Source organism: Tinamus guttatus, unplaced genomic scaffold (genome assembly GCF_059628265.1).
Source record: "Tinamus guttatus ecotype Peru unplaced genomic scaffold, ASM5962826v1 Tinamus_guttatus_pri_ptg000025l, whole genome shotgun sequence".
Lineage (NCBI taxonomy): Eukaryota > Metazoa > Chordata > Aves > Tinamiformes > Tinamidae > Tinamus > Tinamus guttatus.
The window spans coordinates 2,887,706-2,913,533 of NW_028288559.1; the positions used below are offsets into that span (position 1 = coordinate 2,887,706).

The 25,828-nt window shown below is 40.6% G+C and overlaps 1 protein-coding gene across 3 annotated transcripts in view; it reads left to right on the top strand.

Moving 5' to 3' along the window:
• Positions 1–22,494, top strand: part of TMEM245 (transmembrane protein 245) — a 60,184-nt gene extending 37,690 nt beyond the window's left edge. For all 3 annotated transcript variants that reach the window (XM_088525994.1, XM_088526001.1, XM_088526005.1), the window contains 7 exons: positions 1,953–2,084; positions 5,067–5,189; positions 7,641–7,786; positions 14,910–15,010; positions 16,793–16,967; positions 21,260–21,454; positions 22,425–22,494. In XM_088525994.1, coding sequence (XP_088382120.1) covers positions 1,953–2,084; positions 5,067–5,189; positions 7,641–7,786; positions 14,910–15,010; positions 16,793–16,967; positions 21,260–21,454; positions 22,425–22,470 — 918 coding nt within the window. In that variant the 3' untranslated portion in view covers positions 22,471–22,494. The remainder of the gene's footprint in view (positions 1–1,952; positions 2,085–5,066; positions 5,190–7,640; positions 7,787–14,909; positions 15,011–16,792; positions 16,968–21,259; positions 21,455–22,424) is intronic.
• Positions 22,495–25,828: the final 3,334 nt, after the last annotated feature.

Genomic DNA, 25,828 nt, shown 5'->3' on the forward strand with positions numbered 1-25,828 from the left:
TGTTTTCTTTCTGAGATAAACTGATGGAATTCCATAAGCTGATGGAACGAGAGTTGAATTGAGAAAAATACACTGAAAAGCAGTGGGAGGAGAACAAGAAGGAATAAATAGAGAGGAGAAGGCACGAGGGTGGGGCCCTCCTCGCACACATTAAAACTATGCAGGGAAAACCATGTTTAGACAGACCTTGAGGACAGACATCTGGATTGTAGTGAGAGAAATGAATTTGCTACAAAGTAGGGACAGCAACAGCTCTCAAATACTGCAGGAGATGTCCTAAAAAAGGACCATATTTACCTTCTACCTCCTTTCAATAATATTTCACAAAAACATTGAAAAAGTTTTGGGGAAATGTAAAGCAAATTAAGGGCATTTCTTTGTAACCTCTAAGACTTTAATCTATGAGATTCTGATAATGTTATCATTCCTAACCTACCTTTTTAACCTCCCTTTACCATCAGGACTATTCCCTCTCCTTACTCCCCTTTGTCCTCCAGGGGTCCTACTCCCACATTTACCCTTGGTCTTACTCCCACGGTTACCCTCAGTCCTACTCCCTTTCTTTAAGCTTGGTCCTACTCCCCTTGTTTATCCTCAGTCCTACTCCCACATTTACCCTTGCTTCTGCTCCCAAGTTTACCCTCAGTCCCACTCCCCCTGTTTACCCTTGGCCCTACTCCCCGTTTACTTTCAGTGCCACTCCTACGCCCTCGGTCCTACTCGGTGTTTACCCTTGGTCCAACTCCCCTTGTTTACTCGCGGTCCTACTCCCTGTTTACCCTCAGTCCTACTCCTCGTGTTTATCATTGGTCCTACTGCCACGTTTACCCTTGGTCCCACTCCCCTTATTTACCCTCAGTCCTACTCCTCTGTTTACCCTCGGTCGTACTCACCCAGTTTACCCTTGGTACTACTCCCCTTCTTTGCCTTCGGTCCTACTCCTGTGTCGACCCTCGGTCTTACTCCCACGTTTACCCTCGGTCCTACTTGTTGCACCTTGCGAAGGAACAAACTCCAGTATAATGAACCAAAGACCCTTTATTGAGCATCAGATAAAATTTATATATCGTACTGTCCCAGATACAATACCTTATTTGTCTAAAAGCATGCAAAACACAGTTGCTAAATAAACCAGTAATCTAAATGTCAAGAATATCCAACCAGTATCTCAGCCATGCAGCAGCTGTACAGTTGCTTTTGCTCCTTGTTTGCTGATAGAACATCTGCACTGCCGTCCTTGAGGTTGGTTATCTACTAACAAGGCATCCCGTACTACTGGCCTGAAGCAGGCCTCCACGTCTTCTCCTTCTTTATGTAACTACTGTATTGCCATAGCTGTTCTTAGCTGAGCAGCCATAACTTGGTTAAATGATCAATCAGTCAATCATTGGACACATAATAAGAAACAAAGTAGACACACTAGCAATAAACAAAATACAAAACAGTAATTAGAAACATTACAACTGGCGTTGACATAGCTAAGCAAAAGGTTGTTTAGTTTGTCACATTTACTGCCATGGTTTGATTTCAACAAGCGTAGCAGTGTCCTTTTCCCAAGGCCGCTCCACCAGCGCTCTCGAGTCTGCTCTCTCCATCCCCACACCTACTCCCCCTGTTTACCCTCAATCCCACTCCCCGTCTTTACCCTCAGTCTTACTCTCCCATTTACCCTCCAGCCTCCTCCCCCTGTTTACCCTTGGGCCTGCTACCCCGGTTCGCCCTTGGGCGTACTCCTCCCGTGGCTTTGTTAACTATAGTTTTCTGTCCACTTTTGTTTTTTTTGAAGGGGACAAGCAAAATGCTTTCTTACTTCCAGGTATTCTTAAAAATGCAAATAAAAGTAGCTCTAAGGTTTTAGTTGTCCCTTGTCTGTGTTCTTTATTAAGAAAATTTTCTCATTCTATATATTGCTCAGAAGTTTGATATCTTTTTATTTATTTATTTTTTTTAAGAATGTAACACATTCTGGAAGACATAAAGGACACAAATGGCACATAAACCGTCAGAACAGCTGGCTTGGTGATATTCTGGACTGGCAAGATGTTGCGTCATTTGTTCATGAGAACATTGAGACATTTCTTTCGGTATGTATCATCTACAGTTAATAACATAGTATAACTGATTTCCTCTTTTTAAATAGTGCTCAAATGCATAGAAAATTATGGAAACAATGTTACTGTTACTTAAATTACTTAAGGAATTATTGTAAATCTACTTATAGTTATGCAAGTAAGCAGAATCAGTTGTGATGAAGAAGCTCTTCTGACTTCAGCATCTGCATTAATATTAGTTTACCAAACTTCTTTCCAACCAAGATTGTTACTGTAAGATTTTCTGTGTGGTTCGCAAGTTGGTTTGAAATACTTAACTTTCTGTAGTCTTATTTCTTGGAGTTATTAGTAGCATTCTCACGCTTAATCTATTTTTTCTTAGAAATTTTAATATTTGTCAAATTTTTTCAGCTTTATTTTCAGTAAACTGTATGCCTAATGCAGAGTTAGTGGCATTTATCTAAATTTTTTTTAAAAAAAATCCACTTTTTAAAGCTATAGTTGAAGAAAATTTTGATCACAAAGTGGTGAAAGAATAATATCTCTCTTGTAGTCTTTTTTCTTAAAATTATTATTCACTTGGTGGAAAACAGTTTATTTCTTTTTTTATGAGGTTCTGTGGAGAATGAAATTAATATTTTTACACCGCAAATCCCTGCATTAATGTACTGGACCTTTCACCCCATGAGGAAGGAAAATGGATTGAAATGGATTGAAATCAGTCCAAACTGAAGCAAATTTCAGACTAAAATACAGGAATATTTTAAAACTCTAATCCAGTCAGTATACCTTTTTAAAAATCTGCTTTAGAAGTAAAGGAAAAATGCTAGTGATAGAAACAGGAAAGCGAGACAATCTTATTCATCACCTGTGGGGAACACCCATCTCTCTCTCTCTGCGTACGCTCCTGTCTGTAATGACAGACTACGAACTGTTCGGTACACTCTAAAACTAACTCCTGATTTCATGCCCTGACTGGGCAGCATTTTCTTTGCCAGCTTGCTTATACTCATTCCACTGCGTAAATATTACTCACAGGGATATTTCAGAGCAAGCACATCTGTGTACAAAGATGCACAAGGGCTGACAAAAGGCATCGAGGGTGCTTGCTCCAAAGTGCCATCAGCTGGTGGCTAGCTTGGTGCCCCTTATGAATAATTTTCCCTATCAAGGAAGTCCATCTAGTAGAACCATTCCCAGTTTTGAATGGGCCACCTGCTTGCCACATTCAAGCCAACTGAAGTTTTATGCCCTTGGTTGTCAGATCCTTAGCTGAAAACACAAGGGGAACTCTTAAGCAAATACAACTTAGGCTGGAGCAGCATACGCTCCTGAAAAACTTTCCCGGTATCACTGAATACATGGATCACTGGATCGTTATCCATGTGTGTGCCAAGTAGTTAGACCTTAAACCTTAAGTCATATCCTACCTTAGCTTGGAGTACGCAATACCATCATGCTGATGGCGTGTGGTTAGCACTGTCTTTGAGGAGCTGAGTTGCAGAAGTCAGTGACTGGGCCCAAGACCCCTTCAGTAGGAGAGCTGAAACATAAATACACCTCTTTCTTCCCTACCCCTTCCCCCACAAATGGAGATCTTGCCGTTTTATAAACTCTTAATATTTGTGCATTTATGCTGTATTCATGTAATTGGGTTTGCCCTCAAAGCAAGCCAGTACTATACATCTGCTTAAGCTGTTTTTTTAATGGGTGAGCAGCTCCCTGCTTTAGCTGCGGACAGTCCCATCAGAAAGTCCCTGGCCTCTGCAGTCAGTCTCAGAGTAAAAAGCACATCCCCTAAGTCACCTGGTGGCTGCATGAAGGTAGACTATTGCTGCACTCTCAGAATGAAGCCTCAACCTGTGGAGGAAAGAAGAGGACAGGTACCACTAGGAGGAGGTTTTTTTTTTTAACTTCTATGCTCACTTCAGTTCTCAAAGGAGGCTTATAAGACCAGTTCAAAAGATAAGCCTTAAAATTCATAACTTACATTGAATAGTAAAAAAAAAAAAAAAAAAAAAAAAGTGTACTAAGTAGAGCTTCTTATTCTTTACAACATCTTATAATCCCTGTCAAATTCTCAGGGGTGGCTATTCCTTCCCAAATTTATAGTTGATAAATTGCCTTGTACATGTGTCTTGGTTCCAATTTAGAGGTGTTCATGTGACTTACTCCTCCATCTGCTCTGTAAATACCAACTCATCCCCACTTCCCAATCAAATCGCTTAAAGTGCTTCTTAAATGCATAATGGCTTTTAGTTTTGAAGCCTTCACTTTCCACTTCGGGCCTGAAGAAGGCCTTTCACAGTTCTCCCAGTTAGGTATCAAAAGGTGTGGCTTCTTCCTTCTGATCTTTTTCTGGCTGTACTGAGTATTCAGTGTTTAACATCATGTCTCAAAACCACTGTATAATCGATAAACACCCCAGAAATTAATAAGTTGTCTAGCACTGCTTATTTTCCATAGCTGCCTGATGTATCACTGCGCAAAATCACAACTTTATAGTTGTCTGTAGACATCATAAAATAAAATCATTAAAAAAAAGTTTTAAAGCACATCATTAATTAAAAGATTATACTTCTAGATTTGAATCTGTTAGATTTTTCTGCCTTGCAAAATTACTTCTGTGTGACTTCTTAGCATTTCCAGTTTGCAAAAGATGAGTTTTCTGTCCCAAGACGAGGTCTGCTCTCAGTTGACGGTAATTCTAATCACTACATCTAATTCTAATAGACAAACATCACCACACTTAGTTTTTGAAATTTTGCATAATGAAATAATTATGAGTTTAAGGAGAGAAAACCACAGACCTTGTAACAATGTATCTAGAAACTTGCCTTTGGTGAAGCACGTGTTTTCACTTAGTATTACCTGCTATAATATGGACATGAAGAGAGATATTTTAAATCTCTTGTTTCAGGCCTGACAGAGAGGAATTGCTTTGCAAGCAGTTGTGTTTTAACTGCTTTATGCGCTGTGGTGTCTGACTTTTGTCTTACCTTTCTCTGCCTCTAGATCCTAGAGTCTCTGTGGATAGTGATGAGTCGGAACGTGAGCCTCTTGTTCACCACAATAACAACGCTAGTGACAATTGTCTTCCATAGCGGGACAGCTCTTCTCAATTTTGTGCTCTCAGTGGTAAGTAGCGTGCCACAAGTTTGCACACTCCGTTTTACTGAAGGAACCTCACTGCATGTGTAGTAACAGTGAAAACCAAACCTTGTTGAAAACACCCTTTAGAGTGTTCCAATATCTAAACTCATTAAGATTGCATAACTTCCAAGTCCGTTGTTTGGAGGCATTATGTACCTTGGTGTAACTTCCTTCACTCAGGAGCTGGCAGTTTTTCATCTTTATGCTCAAGGGAAATTCTTGCTCATCGCCTTGAAGGTCTTTAGATCCTAAGCTGTAACTGGTGGTATCTTATATCGTAGATGAAATCTAATAAGAGGTAAATAGGTGTATGAAATTGTTAGCTGATTTAGGAGAGTTAACTTGCCTGGCTCTACAGTACTTTTTAGCATAACTAACTGAATCCTGGTTTTTTTACTGTGTAGCACCAAGTCCCTGGAGAAATTACTGCTTTTTAGTCACTGCTGCTTAGTTTTTCCTTATATATTTTTTTTCATGCTGCAGATATAATAAAAAATCTAGATGTAGTTCCTAGGATAGATCCCTGTGTGTGGTTTGTTTTTTCTGTTTTGTTTTTTGTGTGTGTGTTTGTTCGGTAATATGCATCATTAGCAAATCCCACTGGGATTATAGATTTAATTTGTTGTCTTCCTTTAGAGCTAAAGGAAGATCTTCCAAGTGAGCACAAGATCAGAAGTGCCTTTTGAGTTCTTTCTCTTCCAGGGTCTCAAGGCATAGCAATCTTTTGTCCAGTGGGATGTATGTGTGGTGGTTTTTTTTTTTTTTTTTTTTTTTTTTCCCTCCCCTCAACCTCTTTCTCATTAACAAATTTTAATGGGGATTTCAGGTTGAGCTGTTTCTTACTGCCTCCTGTAAAAACAAAACAAACAAAAAAAAACACACACAGCGAAAAAAAAAGACAAAAATGTACACACTACCTGTCAAGAGTGAAGCTAGTGGGCAGAAAGAAACTTCATTTGGACAGCAGATGCAAAAACATTTCCCAAGTCTACCAAACCCATGCACAAACTAAGCCACATGTTTCTGGATATACATGAAAATGCTGAATTAAAATCTTAACATAATGTTTTAGTGGTAGATCTCCTTGAATTTGGTCACTTTCTCCCCTCAAATCAGAGCATTGAAATTTTCAGATTTTGGGAGCATAGGTTAAATTCTACATCAAGAAATAGTAATTCGTCAAGTGCTTAGAAATGGAAATACCCTATTATATAATCTTTGGCTGCTCAAAGTCATCCATGGGCTCTTGAATTGCTATTTGGGAAATAGTTTATGTAAGAAACACCTTTTTCTGCTGCTGAATATACAATTGAGACTATTCTGCTTGTTGGATGAGGGAGAAGCAACTTAATGTCAAATTATAATATTCTGTGACTCCTGTGACTTCTGGCAGTAGAAGAGCTTAATGTGAATTTCAAGTTAAGAGATGGGGGATGAGTATAGCATTTTACTGCGTAGGAAAGAAACAGGGACAGAGAGATGACAGAAGAGTAGCATTGCTGAGGCTGGTAGCGTAATATTGCACACGGTGCTGTGTTTGTTTTTGAGAGCGTATGCAGAGAAGAAGCCAAAGGAGTATCTGCAGACTGGAAAAATAGAGACTCGTGGGGGCCAAGTGGCTTGGTTTATCCAGTAGGTTCAGACATAACTTACTCTAGCATGTCAGCTGGAAATAAGGAAATGGAAAGGTTTCTTTTTAAACTTGTGAAGAAAGATTCAAGAATTAAAGGTTGCAGATGGAACAAATATAAGCCATGTTTTACAATGGGAACGTAATGAATTTTCCTGACTGAGGTGTGTTATTGAAGGCTGGATACATTTCAGTGATGGATGTGTAGCCAAAGACTTGCTGAGCCCCCAGAAGTGAAACAGTGATCTGTACCGTGATTGTATTTTCTGGTTTTTAGTCTGTGAAACAATGAGACTGTTATGACTTCTACTGAAACTCGTCATTTTGTGCAAGGAGTTTTCATTCAGTAATGCCAGCTTAAAAATATTGTAAATCACTTGTTTGTGGTGTGGAGATTTGTTTTTGTTCTCCGTCTAGCTATATAATTGCTCCTGACAGACAGCTTGGGTCAGATTGGGTTTTTGGGGCCTTTTTCAAAATAGACACTGCTGTTCAATAAAGTTCTGATCTGCTAAATGTATTGATAAAACAAAAACACAAAGTTATTAAATCTGGATGCAACTTCATGAAGAAACAGAAAAGGTCTAAAAGTGTTACAGTGTTTAGATATAACTGTTAAGTCTTTTAGATCACAGAGTAGAAGGGTCACAGGTAGCTCTTATGGCTATGTTTCTCTCAATCCAGGCTTGTGGAATAGTGCCTTGTCCCTTTTCTAATGAAGTTAAATGATATGGAGTATGTGTGCACAGTGTAGTTCTGAGGAGTATTTAGTGCCTCTTAATCTAAAGCTCCTATTTGTTTTTCAGGTGATTTTCCTGACCACACTATTCTACCTACTGAGTTCCAGTGATGAGTACTACAAGCCAGTAAAATGGGTGATCAGCCTGACGCCTTTGTCTCAGCCAGGTCCCTCCTCAAACATAGTTGGCCAGTCGGTGGAAGAGGCTATAAGGTTTGTTGTTGCTGCTGCCGTGTTTTTTTCGTTTGTGGATTTTTTGTCCTTTCTGGAAAATTCTGTTTTAAATTTTACACATGTAATATGTCAGGTCAACTGCAAATACTTTGCAGTTGCAACAGCTCATGTTTCACAGACATGAGTTGCAAATCTTTCAGATTTGCAGGACCCTAGTATTGATGGTTCCCTGCGCGTCGTTTGGCTTTAAAGAACAATTTGATTGGATGTGGGCACCTAAAAAGATTCAGCAATCTATTCTGTAGCATATACTGATATTTTAAAAAACAAATAGGCTTATTCAGCACATCTCAAACCTCTGAGCAATGTATTTGAAGCTATATTGGCATTAACAGCTAGTGCAGCCCAGGAGGAGCAGATTGATTCGAAAGAGTTGACATTAAGGATCTGACATCTATGCTGTACACATCTGATTTGCCTTGGACTGGTTTCGTCTGATCTTGTACTGAGTACCTGTTTGTTTCTGGAATTATATGATATGCTCTGGTAATGCATATCTCTGGTAACTGCAATGCTCTAGTAGCTGGGAGCATATCTGGTAGTGCAGTGATAGATATGCTCCGGAAATGCATTTTCCAGTTTAGTTTCATCTGAGAGAAATCTAGTTCATGATCTCTAACCTCTCCACCGTATGAACTGAATTGCACAAAAAGGGAAAAGCTGGGGAGTGCTCTCCTTATCCAACTTGAAACATTATTGTAAAGGTGCGTGCATACCAGTTCTTAGCTTAGTTGCCACTCTTACATTCTGCCTCTAACCTGTGGCAGTAGGGAAAGGAGGTTTTTCTTGTTGGCATAACTTTCAAGGATGCTTCACTGAGATGCCCCAACAGAATATTTTTTGAGGTAGTACAGTATTGTACTACCTCAGTGTATTTGTGATGAGTGAAACTATCAGTTTTCGCTTGATACAGCTTGAAATGTTATGATGTTGATAATGTAATAAGTAAGTTTTAAATCAGGTGCTGAAATTACTGCTCCTTTTTATAAAAGAAAAAAAGATGGATGGGTTGAAGTCTGCAAGTCTCCACTCTAACTGCTATACAACCTGCATCTCCCCCAGTACATTTTACCTGTTACAAAATCTGAATGGACCTCAAGCCTGCAGTATGTTAAAATGCTTTCCTAAACTGTAACCAAGTGTTTGTCACTGCTGCTGGTCTGCCTTGTGCTAGTGTTATCTGCTCCTGGAGTCAGGACGTTTCAGGGTGGGCTGTGGCTGATGCCATCCATGGGCTGGGAAGCGTGCTGGCACGAAGGTGGCGGAGGGGAGGGAACAGCATGTGGGATGCAGTGCTGGCTGTGCACCAGCACCCGGGCTCCTGCAGCCGGGGGCCGGGTGGGCTGAGGAGCAGCTTTGCGGCAAAGAGCCTGTGGGGCAGTGGTGGTGGCACCACAGGAGGAGTGGTGAGCGCGTGTGGAGGCTGCCCCCAGCCTGGGGAAGCCCCTGGTTCTTGGCAAGGGGGGCATCTTTCAGGCCATGTGGTCTGTCTCCCCACTATCCATCCAAATGATCCCCTCTGCCCCTGCTGCGGTACCAGGAGCCCCTTTGCCCAGTGCTTGGGCCCACATCCCAGTGGCTGCTGCTGTCACCAGTGACCTCGCTGCCCATGGGGCCGGATGGCACAAGAGAGGGCACCTGGGAGCCGGGCCCGGCTCACCGAGCTCCTGGCTCCTGTGGCACCAAGGAGACTTGGAGCTGGCAGGGCGCGAGGAGGCAGAGAGCCGCGACACCTCTCCAAGAGGCACTTTTGAGAAGGCGGCTGTGCAGGATGGCCAGCCCAGGGGGCCGGGGTGGCCAGAGAGCGCCCCAAGCAGGACAGCGCTTGGTACAGACTGAGGCCTGCGGGAGCCGCCGCGAGCGGCTGTGCGAGGGATGGTGGGGAGCCCTCAGAGCTGCACCCTCCTCCACAGGAGGCTGGGCTGGAGCGCAGAGGAGGGTCCAGAGGCCAGGGTGGATGAGGCAGCCACCAGGAAAGCTGCTGCAACTCAGCAAGTTCCTGCATGGACTGGCCAGGACAATGAAGCATCATCATGCACCCTGGAGGGTGGGGGCCTCTCAAGTCCCCCTGTTTGGGCCCCGGGGCCCGCGAGTGTTTCCCCTGGGACCATTGCATGGCCAAGAGTGGATGAGGAAGGGGGCTGTGCCCAGGTGGCAAAGGAGGTGTTAGCCCAGCCCGCCAGTGCTCAGTCCAGTGGCCATCAATAAAAACTCTTGAGTTTGTGGTCTTGGGAGAGCCTTCCCTTTGTGTCCTACAGCACGCCGACCCTCCACGGCTGCTGTGTGCAGAGGTGTGATCGCTTGTGGTCCGAGCTGTGATGGAGGGGGCCTGTCTTCCTTGAGACTGTGTTGCAGGGTGACAGAAGGAGTGTGTGGGAGAGGCCCGTGACATGCTGGGGTTGGGCTGGGGGTTGTTTCTTTTGGCCTGAGCAGGAGGAGGTGGCACGTGAGGGCTTGTGGCCTTGAGCTCCTTGTCCTTGTGGCTGCCTGAGGGATGGCTGGAGAAGGAGGCCGAGCCTGCCTGGGTGGGTGGGAGAGCCTAAGGGAGGGAGGCGCTGAAGCAGCTGCCACTTCTTCCTGGAGAGAGCCTGTCCTTGGGAAGAGGGTCCCTGTCACAGTGGTGGTGCTTGGAAAGCAGCCCTGCAGGTGTGCCCATGGAGCGGTGCATGGAGTGGCACAGAGGGTGGCTTTGCAGGAGGGGAGCGGGGGCAGCTGGCTGCACTTTCATGTGTGCAGAGTGCAGGTGGCTGCTGGGCTGCCGGCTGGGGTACGTGTGTGTTGTGTGCGTGCGTACGCCAGCGTGCTCAAGGCGTGCGAGCGTCTCGGGGCTGTGTGCTTGGGACCTTGAGGCGGGTTCACGCGCAGCCACTGCGGGCTGGGGTGAGTCCCAGTGGTCCTGGCTTACCGGTGTCCTATTCCGTGCCACACCTCTATCTTCCACATAGAATGGAAAATTTCCAGTCATGTATCAAGTGAAATATTTGATGCCACCTTCATGCTGTAACTGTCAGTAAGATTTGGCAGTCCATGAGCATAGTAGTAAACATCACTTTCTCCATAACTGTTCCATAAACCAGAGGAAATGGTGGTGGAAGAGGAATAGGGGACAGGAATAAGGAATTGCGAGAAAAGGGTTATACTGGAGTAGCATGAGCTGACGTAATATTTCTGTAAACAGTCATGCTCAGAATTGGCAAGATGACCTCTTGCTTTATAAATTTAAGAATCAATAAAATCATTTTACTCCATTTAGATATTTCAGTTTTCAGTACAGGTTAGTGTACATTTCTGTTAAAGTTTTCTACCAATGTGACATTTTAAGAGTTAAGGTTCAAGGTCATGTTAACTGGAGCAAGTGCTTATGAAAGCTCCATAAAATCCAAGTATTTCATATCTCACCTACATTACTGTGTATATTCAGGATATTTGCACCTTTAGATTAGCACCCTTGAGATGGGGAAGTGGCTTGTGTGGATTTTGTATGTTATTTTGTTTTTCCTCCCCTGAATGGATGAGGCAGGTTCACAGGTTTCCGAAGTAGTAGCATGCACACCTTTGCCTGAACCATTTTCCTCTCCCTGAGCAGCATGTTGTTCTCTTCCTGAATGCACCATACCCTTCTTCCCTGAAGCTCTCATTCTGCTTGCTCTGGTGGAGATATTGCACATTACTAAGTTGCATGTTGTCACGGCCTCAGTGCAATTTAGTGTGTGCGATACTTTCACATGAGTGCATGCACACGGGTATGGCTGTGGCTTGAAGTTACTGCAGCTTTCAGTTTTGATGGGGTCTAATTACTTTGGTAAAAGGCCTTACATCCAGATTGTTCTGAGGAATGTCTTGAGACATTTGTTAATGAAAGTTTGCTCCATGGTACTAGGAAGAGAAAAGCTGTCTGTTTTCCATTTGAGAAGTATTATCATTATTTCATTCATTTTCGTCATCAGACGCACATACACTTCCAATCTGGCCGGCTTCTGGATTGGCTATATCAGGTGGTCCTAAAAAGGAAGAATTGAAGTGCAATAGTAGACATATTATTAACTGCTATTTGCCTCACATCAAAGAACTATTTTATATGAAGAGAACCCATACTATCTTGGTGACTGAAATAGGTTCTTATGGGTTTTCTATCTTTTGCATAGTAGCTTATTTTAGATCTCTTTAAATGTTAATAAATAGAGCTCATCTCAGCTGCTTAAGTATCTAGTTTGTTTGCTTTGGCATCCAGGCAGTAATGAGGGAGAAAATGAGATGGTGATACAGTTCCTACAGAAAAGCAATTATCTTCCAGCATGTTAAGCTAATGATCAGAAAAGCCAAGATGTGTGATCTTGTTTATTTTATTGTAATTTTTTTTGAAACCAACTATTAACCAGCTACATTTTGACTGAATGTTTGCATGTACATATAGTCTTTAGTACCAGACCTGTCTCTTGCAGAAATTGCTTTGTCACAAGAATGCACTTAACAGGAGTTCTTTTGATTTTCTTTATAAGCTCTACTTGCTGGTAAGAGGCAAGCTGTGTATTTTTTGAAAGTTTTATGTGGATATGATTTATAAAAAAAAAAAAAAAAAAAAAAGAAAAGAAGAATCTTAAACCTACAGACTGATGTAGTGTATTTGCAAACCTACTCACTGGTCATGGAAGAGCTTCATTGTTTTATACCAAGCAGTGTCAATATTCTGACAATTTCTTCTTTTGTGTTCCAGACAATATATTGTGTGTGTTGCTAACAGCAATTTCTTTTAGTGTATTTTTGCACTTTGCAGTTTGTTCAAGGCTGAAGGCACCTCTGAATAGACAGTGTTACTGTACGTGTGTGTGCATGTTTAAGCACATGTGTGTGCTTGCACACAAGGTGTAACCGTGTAGCATCTTTGATACTAATCCTTTGATTATATGCATGCACTAAGTAATGCTAGTTTAATTATGTAATTGGATATATATATATACAGCTACTACTACAACATTATCTATTTTCTTTTAAGTGCTGGTATTTGTGTGCCAAAACCTGCAACCTTTTTGTATGAAAACTTAATTGGTATGTGGGAGAGACTGTATCACTGAGGGCAGTGTATGTTGTTGGGAGTTGGTAACCCATCCGTGTTTCCAGCTTCACAAAAGAGGTAGTTGTCTTTCTCCTTGCTTCTAAGGTATCAGCCCCTGCAGCTGATTTGGAGGGTGCTGAAGGAGTTACTAAATGTGTTGGGAAGAAACCTTGTATCAGGTATTTCTAAGAATAAGGTTTTACCACAAGAATTACTTTTTAGTACAACATATTGCAGGATTCCATGCCTGCATATGTAATAATTCCTTATGTGCATGCTTAAGGTGGTAGAATATTATTATGGTGTCTGTTAGGTGTCCATTTTAATACAGATTTATTTTGCTGTAGCAAGACTATATAAACAGACAGAAAGGTTGGTGTAAAACCTCAGCCTTTCCTGTCATTTGAAAGATTTAATGTCATAGTTTTAACTTTTTTTGCCTTGTTGTCATCTAAGGTCCAATTATTCTGTCCATCAGCATGAGCAATCAAAATACACAGTCAGAATGTTCCCTCTACTTGTGATTCATTATTTGGTGATAATGATTGGAACAGCCTGGGAGGATCTCAGTGTCAGACGGGAAGGGATTTGGGAGTTTGAGTCCAGCCAGCTGTTAGTCTCAGTGGTGAACTTTTCAGCTACAATTGGTATCTAAAAGAATTAGATTTTTACAAGTGACGTGGAGAATATTAAAAAGGTTACCTTGGTCAAAGTACAGTGACAGTGAAGAAACGCTGTTTGCTACTGTTTCCTTCCTTACCAGTTTCAACTGTTTTAACAGAACCACTGGAGCCCTATCCTACCTGTAGAGTTATAATGCTTGCATCAGTTTTTCCATCTGAGGGGTTTGTATTTTGTTCAAGACCAAATCCTTTAGCTGATTAGTGTGAATGCTAGGACTGTATATGTTGAAAATGTTCCTTCTCTTTGTTCAGTTGTAACGCTGCAAAGGAGAGATTTATTTCAACGGGTAGTTAACATGAGCAAACTTCATATTTACCTCTACCAAGAGGACCAGTTTGCGACCACTTGTGCAGCAGTGGGACTGTTCTGAGGAGAGGATCTTGTGGCTGCTAGGGCTGTCTTGGTAACTTACATCCACTGAAAGAGTGGCTTTGGGAAACTCGGTGTTTTTCTGAAAGAAGGATGAAGGCTTAATGTAAAGAAGGCTTAATGTAATGTTGGGATATGTCACTTCTAGCATATAGATTTTATGACTGGCATCCTAAGATACTCTTTTTTTTTTTCAGATTGATTGTAGGATATCCCATATACATGAAGGATATCCCATATACATGAGTGTGTTAGAGTTGCAAAAATTATGGGAAGTCTGTAACTGCTTATTTGCCGTCTTCATGAATTTGTGGTCATGCTTAACAGAGTAAAACTTTGTTTTATGACCAGCAAATTCAAGTTAGATTCAGTGGGACTGAATTTATATTACTGGATTTTCTGTGTGTCTTTTATTAATGTAACTTGGTAATGAAACTAAAAACTGTAAATAGAAGACTGTAAGACTAAAATCCAATAATAAATGTGAGGTGCCCAGTTATTTCCATTCTGAAAGCCATTTAAGTATGCAGGCAGGTAAGATTTTAAGCAAACTTTTCCACTCTTGGACAATGTGGTGAGAATGAGCAGGTATGAGAAATGTAGGCAAGTAAAAGTGAGTGAACAGTTGGCAATGGAAAAGGGCAAATAAAGTGTTTTGTGTAGAGGATATACATCTCAGATAAAAGACTCGTTTTGAAAGAGGATGTGGTGAGATGCCAGTAGAGTTTGATTCCAGGACTTTATCCCTAGAATACCTTGTACAGTAAAAAACAGTCTGGTTTTTAACCTAAAAAAATCCTTCAATGATAAATATGAGGGATGCCCATCCTTTCTGTGGGGAACAAATGCATAAAGGTCTCAGTGTTACATTTTGAATGATATGACCTACAATACTAATGGCTTTGCTATTTTTCTAAGCACCTCATATATTATATCGTCGTAGTTCCCAGAGTCCTATCTCCAGTAAAATTAACAGAGTGTCTTTGGTCATTTTAGAGGTGTATTCGATGCTTCTCTCAAAATGGCTGGGTTCTATGGACTCTACACTTGGCTGACTCACACAATATTTGGGATTAACATAGTCTTCATACCATCCGGTAAGAATTTGATCTATTACAATCTATTTTTCAGCAATATTACATAATTATTGTACAAGGTCAGTAGGGTTAAATGTTGCTGGTTGGATTAGTCTCCATTTTATTTTTAGAGAATGTTAAATCAGAGATTGGCAGCTCTCAATTAGGATTGGATACTGTTTTTCATCATGATGCCCGAGTCAATTGGATTCAGTGTATGGTGCAAACTCACTAAGTAGCTATTCAGAATCTGTTTATTTTCTGTTCAGTATGTAACCTGTTTTCTATTTACTCTTCATTGTTCAAACCTCACTATGAAATGTCCCAAGAATAAGACCAGAATGATACTTTTATGATAGATGTTGCAATTCCAGAGAGCTTTTTAGCACTGATAGTTTTCTCCAAGTTTAAATTAAATCTACCTTAAATCTCATTATCCTATGAAAATTTTGCACATTTTCCTAGTTCTTTTTTTTAAACATCTTATTCCAGCTGTGATGTAGGTAGCACTGCTGAAAAGGTGCTCCAGAAATGCTTCAGCATAGCTGTGGGCACAGCGGGGGGGAGACCCTGATTCCTATCTTAGCTCTTACCCTTATCTTACTTTGTTTTCACAATAGACCCCCAGCCAAATAACCACTTCTCTGTTTCTTTTCTGGTGGTTGTTCTTACCCTCTTGTATTTCTGTCCAGGTTGTTCAGGGTTTTAAGCTCATTTTGCCTGCCTTACCTTTGGCTTCTTCCGCAACTGATAGGTAGCTGCTTTTTCCGGATGCCTAGTTGCAGATGTACTATCATGGAAATGCACTACAGAGGCATGCTTCCTATTTGCAGTACTGTTCCTGGGCTACATTGCCAGTCTCTGATTTTGGAAAATGCCTTTTTTTTTTTTTTTTTTTAAACCAGAATAATTTTTTGCTCTGTTGCTCTTTTTTCCCTATTTCCCTATAAACAGGAAAAAAAATGTTGTACGTTCATGTACTGGGACACATCATGGGAAGCTATAAAGCAACAGAAAACAGTACTGTATAAAATAAAATGCAAAACTTCATAAAACAAAATTTTGTCAAGTACAAGAATCTTAAATTTATTGTTTGCCATTAGACTTACTTAAAATATTGTTCTTCTAGCTGCATGAAAAAATCCTTAATCATTTTGCCTCTTAAACAAGAACAAAAAAGAGTTATTATATTGTGCTCATTTACACTGTATTAAATTAGAATGATGCAAGTACTATATCTTGAAATATACTTGAAATTACCACAAGTATTTGCATAAGTGGAAGAGTGTACATGTACGTAGACAGACACGTATACAGGCATGCCTCAGCACATGAAGTCAAGAGCTTTGTATTTTCCTCGTTCCTCGTAGCACTACTTACAACAGTTGATTTTGGGAGATTGGGTAACTCAGTTTTCCTGAGACTTCTTTCTGCTTAGCTTCTTGCACCCATTTTGCTGGTTTGTAGTTATGGAAACAGAAAACTTGAAATGTGCGTGACTGCTAAAATGTTTTAGTTTTTCCAAATTGGAGCCTCATTTGGAGGTAACTCATTATGGCTAGCAATTGGTGAAACTTTTCCATGTGGGGAATGCTAATGTGGATTCTTTTCCTTAGACATAACTGTTTTTTTTTCCTATATCTCAACTGTAAAACCCCCAAGAGCCTTGTACTTTGTCTTTAGTGTCTTTCTTACAACAATGATGTAGGTGGAGCTACTAGGGTGGCAAAAGTGTTGAAATATAAATATCTCTGTAAAATGTTTCTCTTGTCTCTTACTGATCCCTGGTTCTATGTGCTCTAGCATTAGCAGCGATCCTTGGAGCAGTTCCATTTCTGGGGACATACTGGGCAGCCATCCCTGCGGTCCTAGATTTGTGGCTTGTGCAAGGAAAAGGATGTAAAGCCATTTTACTCTTGGTTTTTCACCTGTTGCCAACCTATTTTGTAGATACTGCAATTTATTCGGATATATCAGGGTAAGTACACTGAAAACTTTTTTTCAAGTTACGTGTTGCAATAAAGATTAATGATCACCAATGCCTTTAATGACACATGCTTTTCTGAAGGATGCAGAACAGTATTTTCAAGCACAGGAATAGGGGTAGTACTATCATCTGATAATAAGAAGTCTCACTGGCCCAAGTATCGTTATTTTTCCAGGGCTTTATTCTATGACGTTTGTCGCTTTAGAGTTCTTGAGCTGAAGTTCTGAAAGTTGGGTAAATCTGTTTTATTCTAGTAATTGTAGAAGCATGAAGATAAGTATACAGTTACCTAGTCGTAGACTAACAATCTCTGGCATCTTTCTTCCAAGCACCTAATGCCAGGTATCTCAAAAGAGAACCCTGAGCTAGTTGTGGACCTGAAAAAAGTCCTTTAGTCTCTCAGTTTTTTTCAGAAAGGTTCGTGTGAGCATTTTGAGGTTGTTTTAGAAACTAAGTGTCAGTTTAAAGCCTGCCTTTGTGTTGTGTCTTTTTTTTTTTTTAAATATACTGAGAGAACTGAAATTGGAGATAAGGATTTTCTGAAGCTGGTGCTGTTCTCCTGTTTTGGAAGTGAGACACAAAGGATTTACAGAAAAAATCGTGCAAGGTGTCTGCCTGCCTCTTGACTTAACTGTCTCCTAGGTTCAGCTTTGAGTTTGAACCCAAAAAGTGGCTAACTCCAAACTGAATTGAAAAAAGCTCAACATCTGCAGTTATATCTGGAAAACTAAAAATACTAATGAAATATCCTTTGGCATTTTTCATGCTTTGAAATGTCTAGTTGCATCTTTTAGTGTAATTTCAATTAGAGAATATACCAGTCATATATAGCAGAGCTCGAAAAGAATTGAGCTGCCAGGGTCCATGCATGCAAGAGATGTTGGCAACCATGAGCAAGATGAATACGAAGTTGAACTCTCAGTCACTGCATCAGTTTTGCCCTCAGAACCAATCCTAGAAAACAGAGAACTTGTAATGACTAGGTACTTGCTCTGTCGATTTTTGTTTTAATTCATGCTGCAGACTTAGTCACATGCTAGAACTCATTGTGTTATCTTTATTATAATACAGATAATGTAGAATAAGGATATTGCATTTTCTGTTCTGTGGTAAGAAATTTTGGCTTTTTGACCACCAAATACAATTACATTGAATAGCCTACACATGTTGATAAGCAGCCCACATAACACATTCTATAACACAGTCCACTTCATGATTGTTGGCTGATATAAAAACCTGGTTAATATTAAAGGATCACTTCCTCTAAGCTCAAGAATGCTTCATCCCAGTAAGCAGGAAATGGAGCAGAGGTGGTGAAATGCCAGCATGCATGAACAGGGAGCTCTGACTAAACTCAGACCTAAACACTAAGTGTGCAGGGGGTGAAAATAGGGACAGGTGGTCCAGGAGAATAGGGAGACACTGTCCGAGCATGTAGGGGTGAGGTGGGATAGCCAAAGGTTATCTGGAATTGAAAGAAAGACTTCTAAAAGTACTAAGTAGCAAAAGGAAGGCAAGGGGAAAATGTGGGCTCACTACTAGCTGGGGCAGGGGCATTGGTGGTAAAGAACATGGAAGAGACTGAGGTACTGGATACCATTTTTGCCTCTGTCTTTACTGATAAGACTGGCCTTCATGAATCCTAGTTCCCAGAGAAGCAGGTTAAGGAATGCTTAGGCACACTGGACATAAGTCCATGGGCACTGACAGGTTATGGCCATGAGTGCTGAGGGCGCCGTTCACCACCTTTGAAAGGTTGTGGTGATCAGGAGGGAGTCCTAAGGCCTGGAAGAGACCAAATATCATCCTGATCTTTAAGAAAGGCATGAAGGAGGATCCAGGAAACTACTGGTGAGTCAATCTCAGCTCAGCTTCTGGAAGGTGATGGAGCAACTAATCTTGGATGCTATTTCCAGACACGACAAGCACAGAGGGGTGACTGGGAGTAGTCAGCATGGGTTCACCAAGGGGCGATGGTGCTTAGCCAACCTGATACCTTTTTATGCTGAGGTGACTGTTTTGTTGGATGAGGGGAGAGCAGTGGATATTGTGCACCGTGACTTCAAGTGAGGCTTTTGGCATTGGCTCTTATAACGTCCTTATAGTCAGGCTGATGAAGTGCAGACTAGGTAGTGGTTAATGAAGCTGCCTGAACTGCTGGTTACAGAGCTGAGTGGCTCAGCTGCAGTTGTGAACAGCATCTCCAAGTGCAGCTGTAGGCCAGGGCACTTGTGGTATCCCCCAGGGTCAGTGCTGGAGCCAGTGCTCTTTAACATCTTCATGTTCTCCATAGCTGGAGTACTGTGTCCAGTTGTGGGCTCCCCAGTATGAGTGACATGGGGTTACAGGCATGAGTGCAATGGAGGGCCGCAGAGATGGCTAAGGGACTGGAGCATGTCTCATGAGGAGGGCCAGAGAGATCTGGAACTGTTTGGCATGGCGAAGACTCGAGGGGATCTTACCAATGCTTAGGATTGTCTGAAGGGAGGGTGTCAGGAGGACAGGGCCAGCTTCTCGGTGGTACCCACGCACAAGACAAGGGGTGCTGGAGTGCCAGTCCTAGAGATACTCAAACCGGGGCTGGACAGGATCCTGGGCAAGGTACTCTACGTGACCTTGCCTCAAGCAGGGAGTTGCCTCAGGTGATCTCCAGAGGTCTCTTCCAGTCTCCACTATTGTGATTAATAGTCTTTCTCATATGTTGTGACGTTAGCTATTTTCCATGAATTAAAGTGAAGTATGTTTTTGAAGAATATATTAGATTAAGGTCAAATATAAGTAAATTAAAATGTCTTTCCAACAATAAATCATGGATGAGTTTAGGGCCAGTAGCTATTTCATATATGCAGTCAATAATTTTTCTACTTACTAGAATGTTTTTCAACTGTAGAGGGTGAAGACTCTGTTTACTGTCTAGAAAGTGTATGTGGCAGGAGTAAAGGCAGAGCAGAGTTGTATTCTTCCCATTAAACAGTACAGTAAGTTTGAGTGTCTTGCACATTAGATTAAGTCCATCTGAAATGGTTATAATTAGGTTATGTGATGTTTTCCAAACGTATTGAATTCACATTGTAGTCCTTTCTCGTGAGGTGGCTTGTGGTATGAGTTAAGAAGCTAGTAGGAAGAACCCTTAAACTGTTGCAAGTGTTGGAAAAAAGTATCAGAGATTTCACAAAAGTTAGGGGTGAATTGCATGTCCACTTGTAGAAAAAACATAAAGCTCTGAAGTCAAGTCTGTCCCCTGTTTAACAAAACAACAACAACAAAATCTGTTTGACACTACCGGTGTATTAAATCAAACCTAGATAAGAGATGATAATAAAGTACATAAGATAAAATAGGTCAATGTTTCATGATTTCAGTTTGCACACAGTTGTGATAAAGGCAAGGGATGCAAGTATGGGGTTGGGTAGAAGCCAGGGTGGCGGGAGACAGAAGCAGCTCTAAACGCACTAGCCAGCACTCTTGTTCCATTGAGCTCAAATTTTAGAGCAACTTTACAATGGTAGTCCCACTTCATGGGGTTTCTGGGGTATTTTTAAACTGCAAACTTTCTCTTATAATTCCATATTTACCATCACAGTGGTTTATAAGCTGTAAACGTCATGAACTAGCTTTGTTTTTTTGTGCAAAAGAGTTGCAGGATTTGTGTTGTGTGTTAGAAGTGTCACCCCCCCCCAAAAAAAAAGAAAACCAGAAGGGGAATGGCTTGCTGCCATAATGGCACTTGTTGAAAGCTCCATTGCCCCCACTGTAGAACAAATATTAACAGGTTTATATAAATCTGGTTTTGATTTGTGAGAACACTAAAAGCTGATGCAAAAAAAACCACCTTAGCCAATAGGTTAGGGTGTTTAAGGTTAGGGGTTAGGGTTCTCATTTTGTCATAAAAAACCTCCTGTCTAGGTTCTTTTATGACAAAGTGAGAAGTGACTGTTTTTAAAAGATAAATGCTAACTATCCTTGTGAGATTTAATATAAGTTACTATCTTTGTGTAAGTTAATGCCTTTGCTCAGGAGCACTCACAATATATGTTATTAGCTGTCTTACCATTTAAAAATTCTTGACTGTAAAACATGAACAGAAAATCAGTTTCAACTATGTGCAGCTTATGTGCAGCACGATATCTGTGCAGTCAGTGTCTAGTATGTGTAACAGCTGTCTATACCAGTGTATAGGTATCTATAAACAGTTAAATAATTTTATATACTTTTGATCCACCTTTCATATTCCACAATACCGTTGATTGTTTTTCCTCTTCCTGCCTGTGATACAATTCCAGAGGTGGTCACCCTTACCTGACCGGTCTTGCCGTGGCTGGGGGAGCGTATTACCTGGGGCTGGAAGGAGCCATCATAGGACCAATTCTCCTGTGTATCCTTGTGGTTGCCTCCAACATATATAGTGCCATGTTGGTGAGTCCAACCAATTCCGTGCCCACTCCATCACAAGCAGCGTGGCCATTACAGATTTACCGGTAAGCTATGAGTGTCTTGGGCACTGTAAGTGAATCAGTGTATATACACATATGTATACAGGGGGTGCGCGTGTATCCATGTGAGTGCACACATAAAGGTGTACGTGAGGTTGGGAGAGGATTCAGCTCTATTTTAAAAACAAAAGTCACTGTAAAGTAAGCTATTCACCGGGGGTTTATGAACTTGAAATGTGTGTTTCATGTTCCTTTACTTCTTGTAGAGGCCTATTTAAAAAAAATGCTAATAAGGACTTTGTATCCTGTAATTTATATATTATTTTTTATTTTTGGAGATGATTTAACAGTTTTTTATGCTGTTTACAAAACTATTGTTTATGGCTATCTAAATTAATATAGATATATAGATTAATAACAGATCTATCTGCAAATATTTTCCTATATGCTAATATATAATTTAATAATTGTTATCTGCACAATTTGAATAAATAGACTTGAATGAGATCTCTTTATATGCCATTATTCCTTAGAAAGTATGGTTTTGTTTAGTTTTGTTACTGAAGTTACAGAACATGGAATACAGAAGTGTGCATTTAAACTGTACTGCTAAGCAGTGGGATGAAAAAAACCCTAATTGAATACTTTAGAAGTCCTGTTGTGACATTATTAATGATAGTAGCCATTGTAATGTCTCTGTTGCCTTGTTTAATTACATAGGTTAGCTCATTACACATGTATCTTAGAGAATTCTGTTCTAAGGCAGAATCTTGTGCTTCATTCATATGAATAGTGTTATCTTCCCTGCATCTAGCTTACAAGAAAAGCCTCAAATTAGACCTGTCTTTGGTCCCTGACTTGTGGTTTAAGCCATATTCCAAGACTTCCCATACACAGTGGGCATAGAACTTTCCCCATTGCCCATACGGTTCACCTATGTGCTTTTTCCTTTTTTATTTGTGGAAAAATAGACATCTGCAGACACTCAAAAAAATGATTTTATTTTTTTTTCCAGGTCACCTAGGGAGAGTCCCGAGGAGCTGAAGGCAGCTGCAGAGTGATGGAGGTGTGCTGCTGCACCTATTTGACGCGAAAGAAGCGTCTCTGCTGTCCTGAATCCACAACAGCCGTGGCCTTCTGTCCCAAGGGCAACTCCCAGGGAAGCACAGTTGGGTTTTAGGAGAAGCCACCTCTTGAACATCTGCTGGCCTTACGTTACTGTGCACTTTGCCTTTTCAAGAGAGACTGTCTACTTGCCATGGCTTTGCATACTAACACACAGCTCAGTCGCCTTGTTTGCAAACTCTTTGTCTTCATAAAAAGAGTGGTTAAGAGGACAGGTATCTCCACTGGAGTCATTATGCTGCCTGCTGAAATGACTAACTTGACTTTTATTTATTTGGTTAGCTGTATTATTTAAATTGTAGTAGCTTTAAAGAAATCTTCTTCCAAAATATTTATTCTCAGCTAATCTGGTGGCTAAAAGGTGTTAACCACTCACTGGTAAACAACTTGCTGCTCCTCTAGGTATTTCTTTAGAAGCTTTGAGCATCACATCAGCCCATTGCACTTCAATATTATTCTGTTGCAAGCACTGAAGTTTAATGTTGTTTAAGATTGGTGTTTCTAACACCTTTTCTGCAACTTGTTAAATGTGAGGTTTCCTCATACTGAAATGGGAGGACTTGCTTAAATTGTTGTACCGTCCGGTGGAGTTGTCTTCTCAACTAAATTTAATCAACGGACTTGAATCTTTTCAGGTAGTGATAAGATTGTCACATGTACTTCCAGTAACAGGAAGAGGTTGAAGGAAGCTTTAATATTGTTTTGTAAATGCAATGGTTGACTTTAAGTTACTTTTCAAATAAATTTAAGCTTGTTTCCAAAGGGGGAGGGTCCACCATACCCCCACAAGACTCTTGACGAATAGGTTAATAACAAAGAGAAACCCTAAATTCCTGAAATGGACTGAGGCCGAGGTCTCAGAATCAAGGACTTCTGTGCTTTTTTTCCATATGTAATTTTGCTTAAATTTCATTTTTTGGTGTTATTGTAGACTTTTCCTACTGGTTGTTGAAATATTTTGACCTTTACACAGACCTTTGAAAATGTGGAGTGTTTTTTTCTGGTGGAAATTTCAGACTCGAACAAGTTTTCCACAAATGCAGTGGGGTCCTAGGTACAAAGTAGCAGTCGCACATGCTTTAACCAAAGAAGCACCTTTCTGGTCTTAGTCATCTGTCTTGAATTTATTCCAGAGTTTGATCAGAGCTGATTCATACAAACTGATTGATACAGATTTATACAAAATACAAGCATGCTTTGCATTTATTGTTTGCCATACTGCAACTCTTGATAGACAAATCTATCCATACCTAGGGATAAGGTGATCTAAATAAGGATATAATTGTGTGCCAACAGTCCTCAGTAATTTAGATATGTTTTATTCGTGTTGCAGGGATGGTGATAAATTTGGAAGGGTCATGTTGTCATGACAAGACAAGAGATTTAGAAATCTTCAAAAAATGTATTGCTGTACAAAGTGGACTGTAAAGTGTCCTGATATTAACTAAGTCCTATTATAGTTTTGGAAAAGAAAATACTTAACACAGTCATCTCAACACATTGTTACAGAGTTCTTTGGGATTTTGTTTTCTTGGAAGTTTTTCTCTTTTTTTGTCCCTTTCACTGACCTCCTTATGTCAGAGAGGGGTCTGTGCTGTGGAGATGAAATTATTTTTCAGACACAGGTATCTTCAATGATGCCAAAGCAGTAAATGAGTTGAGAAGATGGGTTTCTCTTGTGAAATCTTCCTTTTCTGACAGGAAGAGAAATGATTCTGTATGGAGAAGTTAGACCTGATGCAATCTTTTAGTTTGTTTTGTTGAGTGAGTCTTCGTGCTTGATTCTTCTTGTTTCAAATTCAATTAAGATTTGCCATGAAGAATCTCCTGTAATAAAATGTACTTTCAGTAAATGTAGGTTAAGGACCCTGTGTTACGTGCCATGTCTGATTGAAGGGCATACTGCCGGTACAGCAATGTTATAATGCCAAAAAGGAAAAAGAGCAAAGGGAAAAATGAACAAACAAACTTCAGTAACACCTTCTTACGACAGGAAACAGGTACTGAATTTTGCTACTTTAAAAAATAAAATAAAATGAAAAAGGTAGCTTATGTAAAGGCATACTTTGCTTATTTAGGGCTTGTTTTCAGCAAGTATCTAATTACCAGTAGAAATGGAAGAACTTGCTCTTTCAAATTTAACAGCCCCATGTTCCTTCCTGAGAAGACTCAGCCTCTTTAAGACTAGTTTAGTCGAAATCAGTTTCACGTAAACTTAAAATGACAAAACCGGTTATTCTGACTTCTGGTCATTTTGACATGCTAGTTCCTGCTTGTACTACCTTGTCTACAAAAGCAGTCAGCAACTCCATGAGATAACATTTTTAGATTGTTCATGCGTTTTGAGGGGGGATGGCGGGAAAAGGAGCCTTACACACCCGTTTTCACAGTGACATTTAACTGTATAGTTTTCTTAGCATATTTTATGGAGTTCTTATAGCACTTGGTACAAAATGTGATGGTATTTAGTCATTCCAGGAGTAAGTATTCATTTGTATTTAATACATTTAATATTCAACTTAAATTGAAAATCAGAAAGGAATGCTTATAGTAGTAAGGCACAACAATGCGAACCTGTAGTATTGCAAATTACAGTTCTGTTCTGTTTTATCATTATCTTCTAGCAAGTTGTGTTGCAAGTATGTGTAATATCAAAGGGCCAGAGAGAAGTGGTTTTGCTCAGGGTATAAGTTTGCTGAAATAAGTTGCTACTGGGCAGGATTTAGCATGGATTTTGTTGGGCAATTCAAAGGTGAGCTCATCTGGTTTAACTTCCTTTCCTTCAGCTGAACGTTACTGCAGCAGAGTTGGTAGAGTTAAGCATACCCAGGCTTTTCAGTTTCTCCAGTGGGCAGCTCAGCAAGTTAACCTCATGTCGCTGTGAGCGTTGGCCTAGCTGATAGCTGAGGCAGCGCAGTGCAGGGGTGAGAACCTGGCACACTCCGTCACTTCTGCAGCCTTCACAGGGCTTGCTGGCCTCCAGCTCCGGACAAGGAACGACAGGTTACTCGCTGCCAGCAGGCAGGAATGGCTTAATCTGCAGCACCGTTTTTTAAAACATCATCTTTAGCATTATAGTCATACATACTGTGTGCATTTTTCAGCAATTAAGTTGACACTCATGGCATCTAATATTGGAGAGCGCACGCTGATTTTGTCATGCACAGTATTTTCAGCACATCTAAAAGTATCTTTTAGTACGTCTTGTTTCCAAAAATATGTGGATTTTAAGGCTCTGGGGAGGAAGATGAACTTGTGTATATTTTGTTAGTGGTTCTTGTATTAGGAAATCCA